Source organism: Aphelocoma coerulescens, chromosome 1 (genome assembly GCF_041296385.1).
Source record: "Aphelocoma coerulescens isolate FSJ_1873_10779 chromosome 1, UR_Acoe_1.0, whole genome shotgun sequence".
NCBI lineage: Eukaryota > Metazoa > Chordata > Aves > Passeriformes > Corvidae > Aphelocoma > Aphelocoma coerulescens.
Window position 1 is genome coordinate 31,886,064 of NC_091013.1, and position 17,733 is coordinate 31,903,796.

At 39.4% G+C, this 17,733-nt stretch overlaps 3 protein-coding genes across 4 annotated transcripts in view; 2 read left to right on the plus strand and 1 right to left on the minus strand.

The window, feature by feature from the left end:
- Nucleotides 1-6,555, plus strand: part of MGAT4A (alpha-1,3-mannosyl-glycoprotein 4-beta-N-acetylglucosaminyltransferase A) — a 74,639-nt gene extending 68,084 nt beyond the window's left edge. For both annotated transcript variants that reach the window (XM_069006053.1, XM_069006058.1), the window contains exons 14-16: nt 1,230-1,296; nt 2,307-2,419; nt 2,577-6,555. In XM_069006053.1, coding sequence (XP_068862154.1) covers nt 1,230-1,296; nt 2,307-2,419; nt 2,577-2,603 — 207 coding nt within the window. In that variant the 3' untranslated portion in view covers nt 2,604-6,555. The remainder of the gene's footprint in view (nt 1-1,229; nt 1,297-2,306; nt 2,420-2,576) is intronic.
- UNC50 (unc-50 inner nuclear membrane RNA binding protein) lies at nt 3,506-13,392 on the minus strand. Its single transcript, XM_069006067.1, is given in 7 exon segments — nt 3,506-8,532; nt 9,047-9,148; nt 9,223-9,362; nt 11,185-11,305; nt 12,167-12,450; nt 13,162-13,259; nt 13,261-13,392. Coding segments are annotated over 7 exon segments (1,014 nt in total). The 3' UTR covers nt 3,506-8,395.
- Nucleotides 13,391-16,418, plus strand: COA5 (cytochrome c oxidase assembly factor 5). Its single transcript, XM_069006074.1, has 3 exons — nt 13,391-13,492; nt 13,902-13,985; nt 16,126-16,418. Exons 1-3 carry the CDS (start codon nt 13,391-13,393, stop codon nt 16,165-16,167), a joined length of 228 nt encoding a protein of 75 aa, XP_068862175.1. The 3' UTR covers nt 16,168-16,418.
- Nucleotides 16,419-17,733: the final 1,315 nt, after the last annotated feature.

A 17,733-nucleotide genomic window follows, 5' to 3' on the forward strand; every position in this document is an offset into this window, starting at 1 on the left:
CTGGAAATACATTCAACCACAAAAATAGCAGCAGCCCTCACTTCATCTAAGCCCAAGATACAAGAATGTACAAGGTAATGAGCAAAAATGTGCATCAGGCATCACCTTTTTTGGCTTTACTTGGCTGTTAAATGTCCATCAAACTGGAGCATCCCTTAAGGAAGTAATGCTACAGAGATTGTATTGCTATTGATGCAATTTGTGGAAAAGGTAAACAGAAAATTCTGCATCTGGCCTGTTCCTAAGCCACTGATGACAGCAGAAAATATTGTCAGTGGGAGGACAGCAGCTCCTGAGGGCCCTGTTTCTTCTCCCTGGACATCAGTAGAGCTAGAAGTCCATTCAGGTATTTTAACCCTGATCTTCCTTTAGTAGAATTCAGAAAAACAAAAGCAACCCTTAGAAACCAGAGTGCCCCCAGACTGCATTTGCCTGGGACTCAAGCAGCACACTAAAAAAACCCTCAAGACAACTTGTAAGAAAAAACTGCCCCAAACAACAACAACAAAAGAAAACTAAAACACCTGTCCTCCAAATAAACTAAAAAAAATCCCCACCACTTTTCAGCTGCCTCACTTCAAAACAGGAATTTAAAAAAAAAAAAAAAAAGCTGATCAATTTAATCTCTGTTTTGTCAAGCATTTTTAGTTAATTCCTGGGCAATTCTTGGAGTGGGTCTTTCAGTGTTGGATCATGGTTGTAATTTTCAAGCTGTGTCTCAAGCTCTACTCTACTTTTTTTTTTGTGCTTATTAAAAAAATCCCCATCCATATTAGTGAGGCAGTGATAATTGCAGTGCTTCCCTCACTGGTCTGATGCTTTCCATCTCACCCAAAGCTGCAAGTTTTCATTTGTCTGAGAGAAAGCTCTTGTTAAGTCATAGAAAAAGAAGGCAGGATCCTGCCTTCGCTTTTCTCCTACTGTGTATGCCAGTATCTGCTAAGTATTCTGTTCACGGGGCACTTACCATGCGAGTTACATGGGGCACTTGGAGTACTTCTTTTTTCTCCCTTGAAGCCAAGTATTGTTCAGTTCTGGAACGCTGCTGCTCTTTCTTATTTTTTTGTGTTGGCTTGTCTAAGGCTATAAATAACTATATTCCATGCTGTTTCTTAATTATTTGGAAAAAATGGATGCTGAATATATAAGAAAAGTGCACACACATTTGTCTTTCTCTGGCAAAATCATATGTCAAAATAAATTATCTCATTTATGCTTTGTTGTTCCAGAATGAAGAACTGGTATTAAGCAAAGAAACCAAAGACAAACGCTTAGAGGATGGTTACTTCAGGATAGGTATGTAACAGTAGAAAAAAAAGTGTATTCTTACTATTGTAACTGTTAAAGACATCTTCATTAAAAGTAAAACAAACCTAAACCTGAGTTTTGATCACTCGTTTTTGGGTATGTGACCCCGTAGGCTTTACTTAGTATTGTGTCCACTATTTCTTTTCAGAGACTGATGTACTAAACAGAGATCTCTTGTGACTCTTAGTTGTAGTGCAGCTACATCCAAATTTTCTGCCAGGATTGATCACCTGGATTATAGTAGAGGCATTTCCAGGTTTTATAAGATCACCTCCTCTGTCCTGTGACTGCACAAGTACTTTGGTGTGAGCTGTGTGCTTGGCCTGGATGTGAATCCACCCTACAGACAAATCAGCTGTCTCGTCATAGGATGAGACTGGCATTTCAACAGCCAAGTGGCTGTTGGGGAAGGATACATGTTGTCAAGGAAGAGAAATTTTACTCATGGATTTTAATTAGTTGCTGGACACAGCTTGGGCAATCCTGTTATATTGGAAGCACATTTTTTTTGTCATAATAAATTACACTTGTTGTCTATATGGTTTAACTGTAAAGTCTAACTGGGCTTTTAAATTGAATTCTTACTCACCCTAATATAATTGAAGATGCTTTAAATAGGAATATGTTACACATTAATGATATTCCTTGTCCTTAATCCTCCTTGAAAACCCATAAGCCAAAGGCATCATGTTTAGTTCCATGATATTAAATGAATACCTGTGCCAAAATCTTGACAGAGTTTGAGTGTCAATGCCTTTAGACAGTTTCAAAGCTTTTATTCTTGTGCAGTCCCGTTCAGATTGGTGTGTGCTGATGATGTGCCCCATATTGTTTGCTGCTGCAGAACTGGATCTGATGTCAAAATCACTCACTGCCTTTTGTTTCAGGAATGATACTGGTTTCACCTGGGAATTATGATACTACAGATACATCTTCTGGATTTCATACTTCAGTTTGTTGAACAGGACTGAACTGAATGTACTTTGTTTCTTTTGTAGGGAAGTTTGAGAATGGTGTAGCTGAAGGAACAGTTGACCCCAGCCTAAATCCTATTTCATCCTTCCGGCTTTCAGTGATACAAAATTCAGCTGTGTGGGCAATTCTGAACGAGGTAAGAAGGGGTAGAAAATTTGAAAACATAACTGGTGAATGGGAGATTTCTTCATTCTGTTTTGAATCTCAGACTTTTGGCTAACACCAGTTATTTCTTATTACTCAGAAATGTAATACACTAAACCATGACTTATGTTTTCTGATTTCTATTTCAGATTCATATTAAAAAGATTACAAACTGATCATGGAAATCTGCTTTAGAGGAAAAAAAAAAGAATCCTTGAAAACTCTTCCTATGAAATCTGACATCCTTAGCAAGTCACACATTGAAAATACTGAGCATGCACCTTATTCCAAATGTCATTCTTTTTCACTTGAACTCTACCTCTTGTGAAATCTACTGTAGATGAGAAGATTGTATTTACCCCTTCTTATCTGATCCATCCAGAAACTGATGCTCCACACTGATAACGTTCGTCCGAGGCCCAAGTTGTCCTCCACTGTAATGTGACTTTACCATCTTATGGTTACAGAACCCTGCTACGCTTAACCTGTACTATTTTGATAGTATAGTAATATAGAGTTGTACATATTGTTACATTCCTTGAAGAAGAAAAAAATATAATTATTGTTAAATAAGTTTTATGAAGGGGGTCCTTTCGGAGTTCCATTTATTTTCTATAACAAGAACCCTCTTTTATAGACTGTCAGGGATATATATTAAAAATGTTAGGGATATTTAATTTATTAAAATAATTTGAAAAGTACATATTTTTATGCAGTAAAATTTTAAATTGATATAGTTTTTTTATGAATTCTCTAGTTTAAGTTATCTTTCTACATTTTTCTTTGGAGATGCAAACATAAATTAATACCATGTTTCAAATATACTGCCATGTTTAAAAAAACAAGATTAAGTTTCTAAATTATGTAGTTTTATACACAGAATCTGAATGATGTTCAGAGGCATAAACAGAGTTCTGAAGAGCATTATTCTTTGGGGCTATGAAATTCCAATATGTACAGTTTGTAGCCACATAAAAAGCATGTAGAAATGTCTTGTTTCATATTATGTACTAAATCTGCAGTGATTTTAGATTGAATCCATTGCATTTTAGAAGAATTTTTTTTTACTCCAAACCAGTTCTTTCTAAAAATATTTGTAAACATTTCCTAGGCTGAACAAATTCATTTTCTGTACTGAAGAAAATCATTCTCCAGCTTTGCTTTGGAGTGACAAGAGGTTACCTTTTATCAGAAGAATGAACAGTAGATACATTTAACCTACAGAAGTCTCCTTTTAAAAAGTTCTGTTATTGCAGTGTTTACTTTGGACACATTAGTGAGTAGTTACAGGTTTTTTTCTTCCTTTGTTCAAGAACAAGGTCTTAGTTTGACTCCTTTATGGATCCGTATGGTAACTTGCACTAACTTTATAGTAGGAACTGAATTTGGCCTCAAGTTAGTACCCTGCCTTTTGTTTCAAGGGAAACAGCAGTCATCTTAAATGAATCAGAAATTCGGTCAGGAACAGAACATGATCTGGACTACAATCAGAGTGGAATTGTTGCAGTACTAATGCTGCTGCTTTTCTTAAGAGTCCTTCTGCTTAGGTGCTTATGTGTAAGGACTCAGGCATGGGAAGATTTCAATTAGTCAGAAATGGCCTGGAAAAAGAGGCAGGAATTCCTTCCTTTAATAGCAATGAAGTACCTGACTGTCATTGGAGGGAGGCATCCACGCTGGCTTAGGTACCTCAGTTGTGCTGTGAACCAGCCTACTGGAATTGACATTTCAAAACCTGGCCAGCTTTCCTCTGTGGAAAAAACAACACTCTGCTACCCCCAACACAGAATCATAGAATCAGTTAAGTTGGAAAAGACCTTTAATGTCTTTGTGATCAGGGCACAGATGCACGAAACCTGTTGCAGGCTCCCTGACCTAGAGCAGGGGTCTTGAATTCCCCATTAAAGTTCAGCTGATAGATTTGGCCTCTCATGACACATTTATAAGGAGCAGGAGCCTAAACCTGCCTCTCTAGCACTGCAAGCCTTCACTGGGTTATAGCATCAACCTGTCTTCTCTTCTGCCTTGTTGGAGAATTGTGCCATAGCTTTGACAGTTTAGCAATATTCAAGTTGAAGAACTTTACTTCTAAAGATTGTTGTACAGATTAGCTGTGTTGTCTGGGGACACAGGGAAGATAAGATTTGTACACAGAGGTAAGACCTTCTCTTTAGACCGACTGGTGTAAGTTCATGAAAAGTTAGATACCAGGCAGACCTTGTTTACTTTTCCTGATTGCATCAGGTGATGTAAATAAAATGCTACTTGGAAAGCTTGTGTTGCCCATAAACTGTGGGCATAAGCTAAGCACTGGTCACATAAATGGAGCTTATTCTTGGATTTTGGAATGTGGGTCACGAGGCTCTGAATCCTGTGTGACTTTTAGCCTGTTGTGGTGCTACAGCCCTGTTGGTTCCCTGTATAATGCCCTGCCATCAAATTATCAACATGCAATGGCTTTTTATCACACATTAGCTAGCAAAGGTCTGAGAAAAGTATTTAGGTTTTCTTCTCAGCTGAGTCTGTGAATGAATGCTGCAAGTTACTTAAACGAGGGTTATTTATTACAATCCAGACTGCAGAAATACATTAGATACTGCAGTTTCTTAATATAATTAGTTTTGCTGACAGTGACCTTTTCCATTTTTCCATGAGTCCAGAAGTTTACTGGTACCACTTGTTTAAGAACGCTGTGTGCTTATTCTCAAAGCATCACTGTTCCTGATATTTCACAGCAGTTAAGATTAATCACTGCTAATATATTTAAATACATAGAACCTGTACCACGTTGACTGCAAGACTCTGGTTAGTAGTATATTTAGTTTTCAAAAACGTTGAGAAGAAATTTATCCAAGACAACAAATTAACTAGTGCATGGTAAAATGTGGGTTGTTTTCTAAAGATTGGTGCATTTTTATTATGTCGTAGTAGCAGGAGTTGAAAATACTCTGGGCTGCTTTAATATTTTCAATGTTCCTGAGCTTATAGGCTCTCTGGATAAATGTGCCACATTAATAAAAATTATATTTCATAGATCCAGGTAAATTCAGAGCTGGTGTAATCAGGTACTTCCGCAAATTTGCTTGGAAATTTTGCTGAGAAATATAAAAAGCAAGGAAAATATTTTCTATCTTAATTATTTCTGCCGACAGCTGTTTTGGGCTTTGTACCTTTAAATTCCAATCCCCGAGTCAGGCTAAAGTAGTGCAAGTCTCCTTCCTGGAAGTATAGTAAAGTAAGAACACTTGGGCTGTTTGGCTTATCAGCCTCTAGCTCAGGCACTCTTTGTGACTGGGCCTGCAGCAGTGGGGCTGGTGTCTCCTGCATGTCTCCATTGTAAGGGACAGTATTACCATAAGAGATCTTAAACAGCATCTTAAGCCTATTACTGTTTTGGGGGAGTTTTTCCCTACATGTATTCAGTTTCAAGTTATTTTTGTTGTGACCTTAAAAATCCCCTTGGGACTGCTGAATCTTACAGTTATCCAATAATGGAAAGTGTTTCAAAATGAACTGCACTATCCTATGCTCCTGTTAGCTCATTCTGATCCTGTTAAAGCTTCAGAAAAGCAAATTTTTGTGAAACCAAAGGCATAGCCAGAAACCTTCATTATCTGGGCAAATGAACTTCTTACACTGTATGTCAGACTGGCTGATGCTAACACTTGCTTTTCTGAGCTGATAAGGATTGCTTGGGACCAAGGAAACACAAGACTGTCAGTATAATCTTGCTTTGCTCATTCAGTGGGTCATTCTACTGAAAACTTTGTAAATAATGTGAACAGGATGTGATAATTAAAGAGTGTTTCTAAAGCACTGTATAAGGCTTTGAGCTTTTGCAGGCATCTCAACTGTGTGTTTTCATTGATGGAAAAAATTCCTATAGATATATTCATTTTTTCTGTACTTAATGATGGCTTAGAAAAATTCAGATAGATGTGATTCATGGACCAAGAAAAGACTGGAGTCTTCTGTCGTATCACTGCTTGTCTGGCTGTTTCAAAGCAGTTTTTAAATACCTTGAGTCAGATTAGAGCAAAGCAATTTATACTTTGCCTGTGTGAAACACAGTTCCTTGAATGACCTGAAGTTAATTAGTTTTTGGAAAAATTAAACAACTGTGTAACAGTTTCCTTCTTTTTTTTTCCCCCAAATATATTATAATTTCAGTAATCTCTGTATTTTGTTGGAAATATTTCCTCCAGATGAAGTATCCTAGTAATTTGTAGTTCGCCTCCAACTTGGAAAGTATTATTTTAGTCTTGTGGGGGAAAAGAAAAATGGCATCTTTTCCAACCTTGCTCCCCTAAAATACATGAATCCAAGGGTCTGTATTTGTTCTTACGAGGAAGGATGCATTCTGAAAAAGCTAGAACAAGTAACTGTAGCTAGAAAGGGGAAAAAAGAAGTCCTTGTGTTTTTAAATCATCTTTACAATCACCAGCATAAGGCTGGAAAGCTATTAAACAACTGGTGTTTTCAGGCTAGCATGGATTGCTGATGTAAAACACACAGCCCATGGAGACCTGGTGAATTAGTCCTTGAGTGTCACCTTTCCGACCTTAGTGGTCGCTAAAGGGTTTTGCTGATTTCTGCTGTGAACAGTGAGCTGGTGGAAGTTAAAGCAGAATGATGAAACCTTCTTTCCATGGGAAAAACTTCGATATTTCTAAAGGGAAGGTACACAGGCCCTGAGTCCTTCAGTGGTATCACACCACAGGGCACTAAATATGAAATATTTTTTACTGTTGAACTGAAGTGGGTGATCACTGATGCTAGGATTCCTGTTAGGGAAAAGATGTACAGTTAGGCTGCAGCTGCCTGCAGGACGGGAGCTCGTGCTGTTAGCCAGGGACGGAGCAGATCCTGACCGGAATCCTTCACCTTCCATGCTTCAGCAGTTCAGTGGCTTTACTTGTTTAAAAGAGAACATTGCTCAGCATCTGCTGAGAGGGAAACATGAATCTCTTCAAGCCTTAACAGTGGCTGAAACACACAGTACTGTAAGATGCACTGCCAGCATATTTGGTATTTTAAGATAAATTATAGTTTTTCCTTAGAGATCAGATTCTAGTATTGAAATTGTCTTACTGTAACCAGTTTACTCTTGTGTTGTTATGGAAACTGAATCCTAGTGCTCATGTTTCATGCTGAACACTGCATTGGGAAGCTGTCATCTTCACTTTCCATAAGGTATTGTTTGTAATGGTCAGTTTATACTTCTGCCTTGTGGACTTCACTGCTGCAGGCATTGCCATGAGCCCACCCTTGTAGCCAAACCAACTTGTACTTCCCTTCCATGTTCATTGACCTGCCACTCAGAATATGGTGGATGTAGTAATACCCACTGGACTGCTAGAGATTGGGTTTAAAAACTTGCTGCTATCTTTGGAAACCTGATATGGGTCATGTTAATTGTGCCTTTCATCACTGTTTTTTCTGTGTGCCAGAGTTGTCCATGTATATTTGAAGTAGTCACTAAAGTGAATCTGTTCTCACAATTTTTCGTACAAGGAGAGGACAGATCTGTATCTAGAGACAGTTGTTGCTTTACCATCGCAACACTATTAAGATCTATACTTTCACACAGTCCCAGGGCAAGGTATTCCAGTATTACTCTTCAATAAAACTGCTTTTTGATGTCACTTAAACCCCTCATAATGTAGAGCTTATGCCAGTATCTGCAGTAAGAGTTATGCTACATAGACTTGTTGCAGTTAAATTTAAGCTACAGAAACGTACAAGTAACTTGTTTTTAGGAATGTACTGCGAAAGTATTTGAACAAAATTGCTAACATGTTTACTGTTGTAAATATTTTAATAAAAAAGGACACTTCAAACTTTTTTACACAGTTATCTACAATAAAGAGAAATTTACAACCATTTACAAAAGGTTCCTAATTTTTTCTTTACTGTCAAAATGGCTAAGGTAGAAACAAAATAAACATTAGATACATGAAGTCCTGGTTTATTTCACTCTGTATTTATAAAAGGAACAAAGCATCTTGGTGAAGTTCCATCCACATGCTAATGAGATCAAATAGAGCATGATGAGAAGTGCAAATGGATACAAAAGAATGGCTGTGTTCTTCAAAAAAGGCAATGCTGAAACAGAAGCAATATTGAAGCAAGTATAAAGTAGTGCTCTTTAAAAATGTGCTTCATGTAGAGTAGCCTTGGGGCAAGGCAGCAATAAAAAATAGTTCTGCTCTGCTGTCCTCCTCAGACATCTCTGCCCTGCAAGTCCTATTGTTATCACAAAATGCTTTGGGGAACTGTTTTATCTAAAACTATGGTCTTAAACTCATCACAGAATTTTTATCTAATGCAAACATCTTCAAGTGGATTTACAGAGGAACAAGAAAACCAAGTTGTGGTGCTACAGGTCTAACAAAAGAAGGTGAGGTGGAGAATATAAATTCTTTGGTTAAGATGTCCACCCAGCTGCAACCACGGATTGGTACATTTCTATCAAACTTCATTTACCACAAAGAAATAATTACTTCAACAGTTAGCTAAGCCTCTGCTTTACAAATAATATGCTAAGATCAAATCAATAGCCTGAAAACATGCTCTTCTTTTTAGTCAAACAAATACAAAATAAGTTGATGTTACTCACCGCTGTATCCTAGGAATGTCACGTAGATGTAATAGCCGATTGCAATCAGCCATAACGTATTCCCAACAAAATACCCAATGACAGAATCAGATATGATGACATCTGCAAGAGATAACTGCTTTCAGCTGTTGTGATAGTGCACCATTTTGAAGCAGAGCTCAAAGTATTCTACTTACAGTTGATGAAGAACAGCTGGATAAAATGCAGAATGACTAGAAGTGGGTAAAAAGCATTCAGATGTACATCAAAGGCATATCCCCACTCCACATCATAATCTCTGTTCTGCTGCTTCACTAAGTACTTATTTGAAATGAACCTACATGAAAAGATATTTGAGACTGTTGTTAATATGAAGCTATAAAGCTGACTGACAAAACATAGCTTTGATGTAGTAAGTTGTATGTGATCCCAACCCTCCACCACAAAGTTTCTGCTGTCTGGGAGAAAAAACATGCAAGAATCACGCAGACCAGACTACTGTTAAAATGGTTTTGTTAAAACTGTCATCACATCCCTGCATGCTACAAGCAGCTGAAAGACCCTGAGGGTAATACAGAAACAAAACTCCTTTATAAAGAAGAGATCAGTGCTACAATTTATCAGTGCAGCCACAGGCTCATTCTCTCTGTACACACAGGAAGATGACCAGTGAAGTGCTTGTACAGGATCAGCACACCTCACACAGAACTGATGCACTGCAAGGACAGGAGGAGGCCAGGAGAGTGGTCATAACGTGCCTGTTCTTACTGAAAAGAAGTGCAAAATGCAACGTGCACTGCCCAGTATTACAGGCTACTGAATGAACCTCAAGGCTCCTTCCTTCAGCTTAAGTTCTGCTGACATCAAAATATTTATCCCATTTAGAAGAGGAACAAGAAGTCAATAGATGCTCAGAAATAAGAGACCAGAGTTTTCATGGAAGCTTCCTCTGACCTACTCTTTGTGCCAAGGGTGGGGTTGCAAAGAGGCAGAGCCTGGGTGCAAGGTGAGGAGAGGTGAGGCAAGAAGGGGTTTAGACTCATTAGGAATGGGGGGAGCTTTTGGGAAAAAAGGTGAGCCTGCACTGGAAGAAAGGACTTGAACCAAACTTAAGCCAGGTGACTGGTATTGAGGCTGATTAAAAGACAGAGGAAAATTAGCAGATGCTGAAGTCTTCCTGTCTTAGGAGACTGCATTCTGAAGCACAAATTGCTGAGGATGGTAGCAGGGAGCATTACTATAAGCTCTAGCCCAAGCAATTTATGGGCTGCTGTCCCAGACAGGAGCATAGGTCAGGTAGACATTTCATCTATCAGTTATATTTCTTTTATGTACCTCATTCTCAATTTTGCAATTACAAGCAGGAGTTCCTGAGGCCACTGTCAGGATTTATCCCTTTTCCAACTATCATCACTTTAAGATGTCAGCTCCATCATTAAGAACTCTTAAATGCCCTTGCTTTCTGAAGTTCCTTGTAAAATAAAAATTCTTTCTTTGGTGCCCTCCCCTTGCCCCAGAAACACAGGCTTCCTATCACTTCATGGTTCCCTCACTGCTGCAGGACACATCTATGGTGCTGACGAGGCCTGCGTTGTGAAATGACCTGCTCCTGCCTCTCTACTTCTGCAAGTCTCTGGACAGTAGAGGATAAAACTAGCAGCAACTACCAACAAAGCAAAAAGCTGCCAAGCACAAGACAAAACAGATGTGGCTGTAGTGGCACTAGCTACAATCTTCAGCAAGAAGCATGGGCCATGTGTATATTGCCCTACTTAAACAGAATCATCCTCAGGCTCACGCTACGTGACTTTTTCACTCATTATTTCGATTAAACAGCTTTTTTTTTTTTAATCACCTTTTTTTTTTTAAATTGGCATTACTACTGAACATTAACCAGCTCAAGAAGAAAGAAAAAAAGCTGGAATGTTCATTATAATACAGACCTTCTGACCATTTATCTTTGTAGGAAATACTAAAGAAAGAGGTGCGTTCTTTTTTAAGGTATCATTTTGAAACAATTACTACAACAGCATAAAACCTATGGTCAATACCTGTGTATAAGTTTACCCCAAAGAAAGAACCAAGTGTCTCACAAACAGCAGAGGCCTCTCTGTGTCTGAACAGCAATAGTGAATTTGGCATCAGAAATCACTACTTACCACATTAGAGTTGCAATCAGGAGGCCAACGCCTACGCAGTCTATGAATACAACCCAAAGTAGCAGTTTTATTGTTTCAAAAAAACCCATGTCCAGCACAAATCCAAATCCTACAGTAGACACTGAAAGCAGAGAAAGATTATTAAAGTCAGCTGTGGAAAAGAAAGCATCAGATCTTAAACTGATGGGGGTTTTTTTGAGTATCCTGTTATGAAATCTCCAGTTTCCTTTTTATTTTTCCCCTGAGATTTTCAGTCCAACAGCTCACTTTTTTTCCACCAAAAACTAGATATAATGCAATTTATTCATAATATGAATGCTCATCTGTACTTGGGTCTAATTGTAATGCTCCACCCAAACTATTTTTTTTTAAATTCACACAATGCTACAATAGAACATTCTTTGTTTTATAAAAGTTCCTTGTTAACCCAAACCACATGTGTAATTCTATTTCAGTTAAGAGTTTTTCTATTACAAACAGCAATACACTATTTAATAGAAGGCAACTGAGACAATACTTATTTAATTTGCAGTTCAGTCATTTATATGAGCCACTTTTTTATTGCTTAATTCTGCAATATACAGAATCTCATCAGGGCCTTTATGGTAAAAACAGTGTTTTATCCATAATATTCAGGTAAACCAAATATTCAGTATTTTTTAACAAAAACACTGCTGTGTGGCATAGGGTTTTCTTACTGTCTGTAAAGTTACAGTGAACTATGCAGTTTTAAATGCAACAAAAAATGAGTTGCAACAGAGAGATCAATTCAAAACTGCAGAGTACTACTTAAGCCTACTCTGATTTCTACTTCCCACCTTAACTTCAAAAAGGCTAGGCCTTTTTCTTCTGTTCTACTTTGATTAAAAGATCACCCATACAAATTGGCCTTTTCTCTGTGTGTGTTACTAGAAAGAAAATAAACATTCATCCCTAAACTTTCCCTCCCTCTTCCTTATGCTGTCTGTTCTCCTGCACTCACCACAGAGCCAGATACTGAGCAGCACTAGGAAAGCAGGATCATCTCTCGCCCATTGGTCCTTTGTCTGTTTTCTGTAGTGAAAGTTCCTGTACACCCTCTGGGGTGACGTGAACAGGTAAAGCATCTGCCAAAGCGCAAACTCGAAGTCCATCTGCCGGAAGTGGAAGAGCCTCCGGAGGTACTTGTAGCGTTTTGCTCCGGCCGTGTGCCTCGCAGCATCTCGGGGGCTCAGCACACCATTGCCCTGGCTCCCAGAATTAACCAACGTGGTTGGCAGCATCTTGCTAAAGAAGGAATTTCAGAAGATGTATTTGATTTTGCACATAATAAAGGCTACAAATAAAATCACGTGATGAGGGCCACAATGCTGAAGTGACAAAAACTGAGCACAAGTATAAACAATGACATTTGCTGGAGCAAGTCCAGAGGAGGCCATGGAGTTGACGGGAGGCCTGGACAACCTCCCTTATGAAGACAGGCTGAGAAAGTTGGGGCAATTCAGCCCTAGAGAGAGAAGAGAAGGTTGCGTGGAGGCCTCCTAGCACCTTCCAGTATCTGAAGGGGGAAAACAGGGAAGCTGGGATACTTAATCAGGAACTGTAGCGATAGGACAAGGAGTAACGGGTACAAACTGAAACAGGGGAAGTTTAGGTTAGATATAAGGAAGAAATTCTTTACTGTGGGGGTGGTGAGGCACTGGCACAGGCTGCCCAGGAGGCTGTGGATGCCCTAACCCTGGCAGCGTTCAAGGCCAGTTTAGATGGGGCTTAGAACAACCTGGTCTAGTGGGAGGCATCCCTGCCCACGGTGGGGGGATTGGAACCAGATGATCTTTACGGTACCTTCCAGTTCTTAACAGTGTACGATTCCGTGACTTAGGAGCGGCGCGGCCGTCGCTGCTGACAAACACCCGCCCCCCCTCAGCGGGGCCCGCGTTCAGCGCCGGGCCGGGCAGCGCCGCAACCCCGAGCCCCGCCCCGCGCTAAGGGTCTCACCTGCTGCCCCGCTCCGCAGCGCGACCCCCGCCCCGCCCGGCACCGCCACCACGGCCGCGTCCCGCGGCTTTCCGGCACCGTCCGCGGCGCAGGCGCTCGGGATCCTTCCCGGAGCCGCCCCGTCCCTTCCTGCCCCCGCCGGAAGCGGCCGCAGCGCTCGGGATGGAGGCCGCGCTTGGCGGTGGCCGCGGGGCGGGCGGCAGCGGGGCGTAGCGCCGGGCTCGCCGCCATGCCCAAGTACTACGAGGATAAGGAGGAGGACGGGCGCGCCTGCGGCGGCGTGAGGGAGGACCTGCGGCAGTGCCTCCTGGAGAGCCCCTGCGTCCTGCAGGTGAGCGCGGTTGTCCTCCCGGGGCAGGCACTCGCAGGTCGCCTTTTTACGGCCTCTAACCTCGTTTTTGCAGCAGCTTAGGGAATTACAGCTGAGAGGAGAGTGCAAGTCACGGTACCGAAACGAAATCCCCAGTGAACTTCTCTGAAGTTGGAACTAAATGATCCTCAAAGGCCCCTTCCAACCCAAATCAGCTCAGTTGGCCAGAGCGTGGTGCTAATAACGCCAAGGTCGTGGGTCCCATCCCTGTATTGGCCTTCCCTTAAGAGTTGGACTAGATGATCCTTGTGGGTGCCTTCCAACTCAGAATATTCGGCAACTCTGTTCTATCATTCTGTGAAGTATTTTGATGTCTCTTTGACGAGCTGCAGGAATCAAAATTTTAATCCCTTCTTTCTTCATCTGCTAGGAAAACAAAAGCCCCAAACAATGCTTGAGGGAAGGACACTGTAGGAGTTTGCAAGTGACATTCTTTGCATGCAAAAGATCAATGGTAAGTGTGATGCGTCTTCTGCTACTGGCCTGGATGTTTCCTGTCCTTTTCCCCCTCTTTTGAAGAAAAACACTATTTCAGTAAGGCAGGTGTCATTAAGCAGAACAGCTCTTGCCTTTGAATCCTGATTAAACTATGGATGTTGTACTCAGTTCTCATGAAGAAGAAGCTGTAGAGTAGGAGAAATTGAAAAAAGGGCATGTTTAGATTGGCTTAGGCTTAGAACGTCACAGGTAACAGTGAGGTAGGTATTTTCACTATTGTTTTTAGTAAAGTTTTGTGTTAAAAAGTAATAGTAGATCAGGTAATTGGAAGAATATCAACAAATTATTTCTTGTCTGTAAGGTCATTGAAAAGCATCTATATAGAGAACGTTTCAATGAAATGAAGTGAGACTTTTACTATTGAAACAGGGTCTTGCATTGAGTTCATATTTAATCATTAATTTTCTTGGAGTCCTAGAATTCATGATAAATAACAGTTTCTGTTTTTATATGATGAACTATCCCATAGGGTAATGATAAGTAATTTTTAAAATTGTAATTAGATAAAGTTTTCCCTATTTTGATAGGAGTTTCTTGTCCAGAGTTTTTTTGCTTGTGTTTCCATAACATTTAAAACATATTTAAGATGTGGTAAAGATGGTATTAAAACTTTCTAAGCATGGGAAGTGCAGGGCTTATTTATATTTTTAGCTGATGTGATACATAATAAAGAATGTACAGCTGAAATGGTACCTTAAATTTTTCTTCCGTTTTGTATTAGTCATAGCAGCTTTTGTACCTCTCCTCTCTATGAACCATAATAATCCATAAAGTGACAAATTATTATTTCTGTGGATAGGAAAATGCTGTGTATTGAAAGTTTGAAATACCTCCATAAAGCTGCAGTAGCAACATATGTATCTGCAGGTGATGTGCCTGTATTTTGCTGTCTACGGATTGTTAAGGGAGCCTAATGAAACTAAGTTTCTAGCTACATGTCTCCAGTCATGCAGGAAGAAGCCTGACTCTTAAATGATTTTATTTAACTCTCCCGGATTTTAAGGCTGATGAGTGATGTTTTTCTTGTCCTGTTAATTCTGTAAATTTCAATAATCATGCTCAGTCAAATTTGTTATTTGTTATAATAGTGAAACTTAAAGAGTGTGCAAAACCATGTTAGACACTAAAAGCAGATACAATTTACAGTATGCTAAAATCATCAGGGGTTTTGCCTAGATGCTGTTTTCTTTTCAAGGAAGGAGAAAGTCTTATCAGAAGAGTAAACTTTAGTGCACTTTACATGTTGAAGTAGGGCCAAGGTTTAAAGTGAAAGCTGCTTGGTTATTGGACAAGCTGTGTCATCATGAGTCTAGCTCTTTACAAATTTTGCTGCAGTTCTGAATTCTAGAAGGTTGGATAATGGTGGTAGAAGAAACCTCCTCAGTCTAATATCAGAATATGGCTGAGTTGCAGTCTGTCACTGCCATCTTCAAGACTGGCTATCTAAATTCAGAAGATTTCTCCCAAGATCAAAGTATGTTTTTCTGTTGCATTGAGAAAGAACTTGCAGTTTAGCTTCTGTAAGTTCTGTGGCTTTTATTTTAGCTTTACATTCGTCTTCAGCCTTTCATGAAATGCTTTTCCTGTAATTGCCACGAATAAACTTGCAGATTTTACGAGCTGAATATTATTTCTGTTTTTACCGATTTATTTCTATTTTTTCCAGAAACTTTGTGTATTTAAGTTATCCCTCTCCTCACGGACATTTACAGTGACTCCCACTTAAACCAAATCTGAATTTTCCTCCTTCAGTTTATCAGTTACATTTGCAAAGCTGATCTAAGCAGAGTTACACTACTTTGTTTTTTATGTATTCCTTTCTATCCTACTTTGCTGCTCTGTCATTTATGTTGTTAGATTGTTTATTTCAGAATGCACAGGAAGCTTATCACATAATTTTCATTTTGTGTGAGGTTTAAGATCATATAATGTCTCTTTCATTGGAATCCCCTGTAGCTTGTTGGCTGTATCACTAGTTTTCTTCAGCTTTATTCTGGCCTTTTTTCTGATGGTACAAAGTGCCAAGGTAGCATGAGCACTCAACAATACTTCTTTTGGAAAATACCTGCTCTTAATATATTGACTTCAATTTTCAGTTGGATACCAGGGCAAGATTCAGAGGAAGGAAGGGATACTGAAGTCCTCATCAAGAGACCTAGCCATGGGAATTTGGGGTTCATCAGCGCTCTACACAAACCAGAGATTAAAGTAAGAAGATGGTACCTGCTGCATCCTGTCATGCAGTGTTTTCGTGGAAGGTATCTACTCCTGAGTATTCCAACAGATTGACCTCAATGTGCATTTAAATGTCAAAAAGAAGGCAAGCATAAAGCTGCAAGTTCTGGGTACTTGTCATGTACTTACAATAAAAATGTGAAATCCAAAACAAGCTGCAGAGTGTCATTCTGTTTTGAAGTGGTCTTTTGTGACTTTACTGTAAATTCTGATCATCTTTTACTATTAGAAATAATACAAGGTATGGAACTGAGAGTTCACTTGATGTGTTGAGGAAGAGTTTCATTAGTAGATGGGTATCTCAAACGGTTCCTCAGAACAGAACTGTTTTCTGAGATGAGGAGTTGACCAAGGTTGTAAAATGTGTGTGCAAGCTGCTTCCTCTCCAGTAGGTTTTCTACCCAATTAATCTGTAATAGATGGGAATGGTAATGTTTTTCAGTCCCCCACTGGTAAGAAAGTGGGATTTATGGGAGTAAGAAGCATTATATAGTGCTTAAACCATGACTGTGGTCAATGTTAACTGGTTCTGTTTAAGAACTGTTTTTCCAGAGGAACATTTACTTTTTCTTCTTCCAGTGTCCCTGCCTCTACAAGCCTTTAAGAAATAAATGCTAGTGTAACTCTTACACATGAAAACTCAAATAACTTCAGACAAGCTGATTAGAAAGAAGATGAGGAAATACTGAGAGGGGAGAGAGCTGTAGTAACTTCTTTTCTTGGCTGAAGCTTATAGTCAAGTGTCTGATTTACATTCAGTCTGAACAGATGCATGCAACACTTATTGTTTCTAAAATTGATTACTTCAGTGAATGAGCACACGCTGACTATTTAGTTGTCTTAAGCAACTGTTCTATAATGAGTCAGAGAATGTTTATATTCCTTGTATGTGTAGGACTTTATTTTTGCCATCTAAATAACTCTGATTTCACATTTTTGTGTTCTGTTGATCATATGGAAGCTAGTTCATTTGTTCAAGTGCTGTAAGCGTCCTTTGTTTTCCACAACCTAGTTACCATATTATCTCTTTGCATACACTAAAATGATAATTGATGTCTATAAGAGTCTCTTTAACTTTACACTCTAATTCCAAAGTATTACTCACAAGCCTTTTCCACGGGGAAAAAAAATTTAAAAGGAACTAAAAATAAATATAAAGCCACATGGCAGGTATTTAAATGTCAGTTAGAAGAGTAGAAATGATACAGGGGTTTGGTAGTCAAGGACTCTTCCATGGTCTGCCCTACTGCAGGGGTTTGTAGGTTGATGGTTCAAGTGATCTTTATTCCTTTCTCAGCCACAATCACTAAGCCTCAGGAAGTAGTGCTGCAGCAACTCCTTTTGGAAGGGAGCAGGAAGATTGCTACATCGTAGACAGCACATAGTTATTTTTAGCAATTGGCTTGGTCCAGTCGAGATCAAGCGTTAAAATGAAATCTACTGGATATTTAAGGATGTAATAATTAACA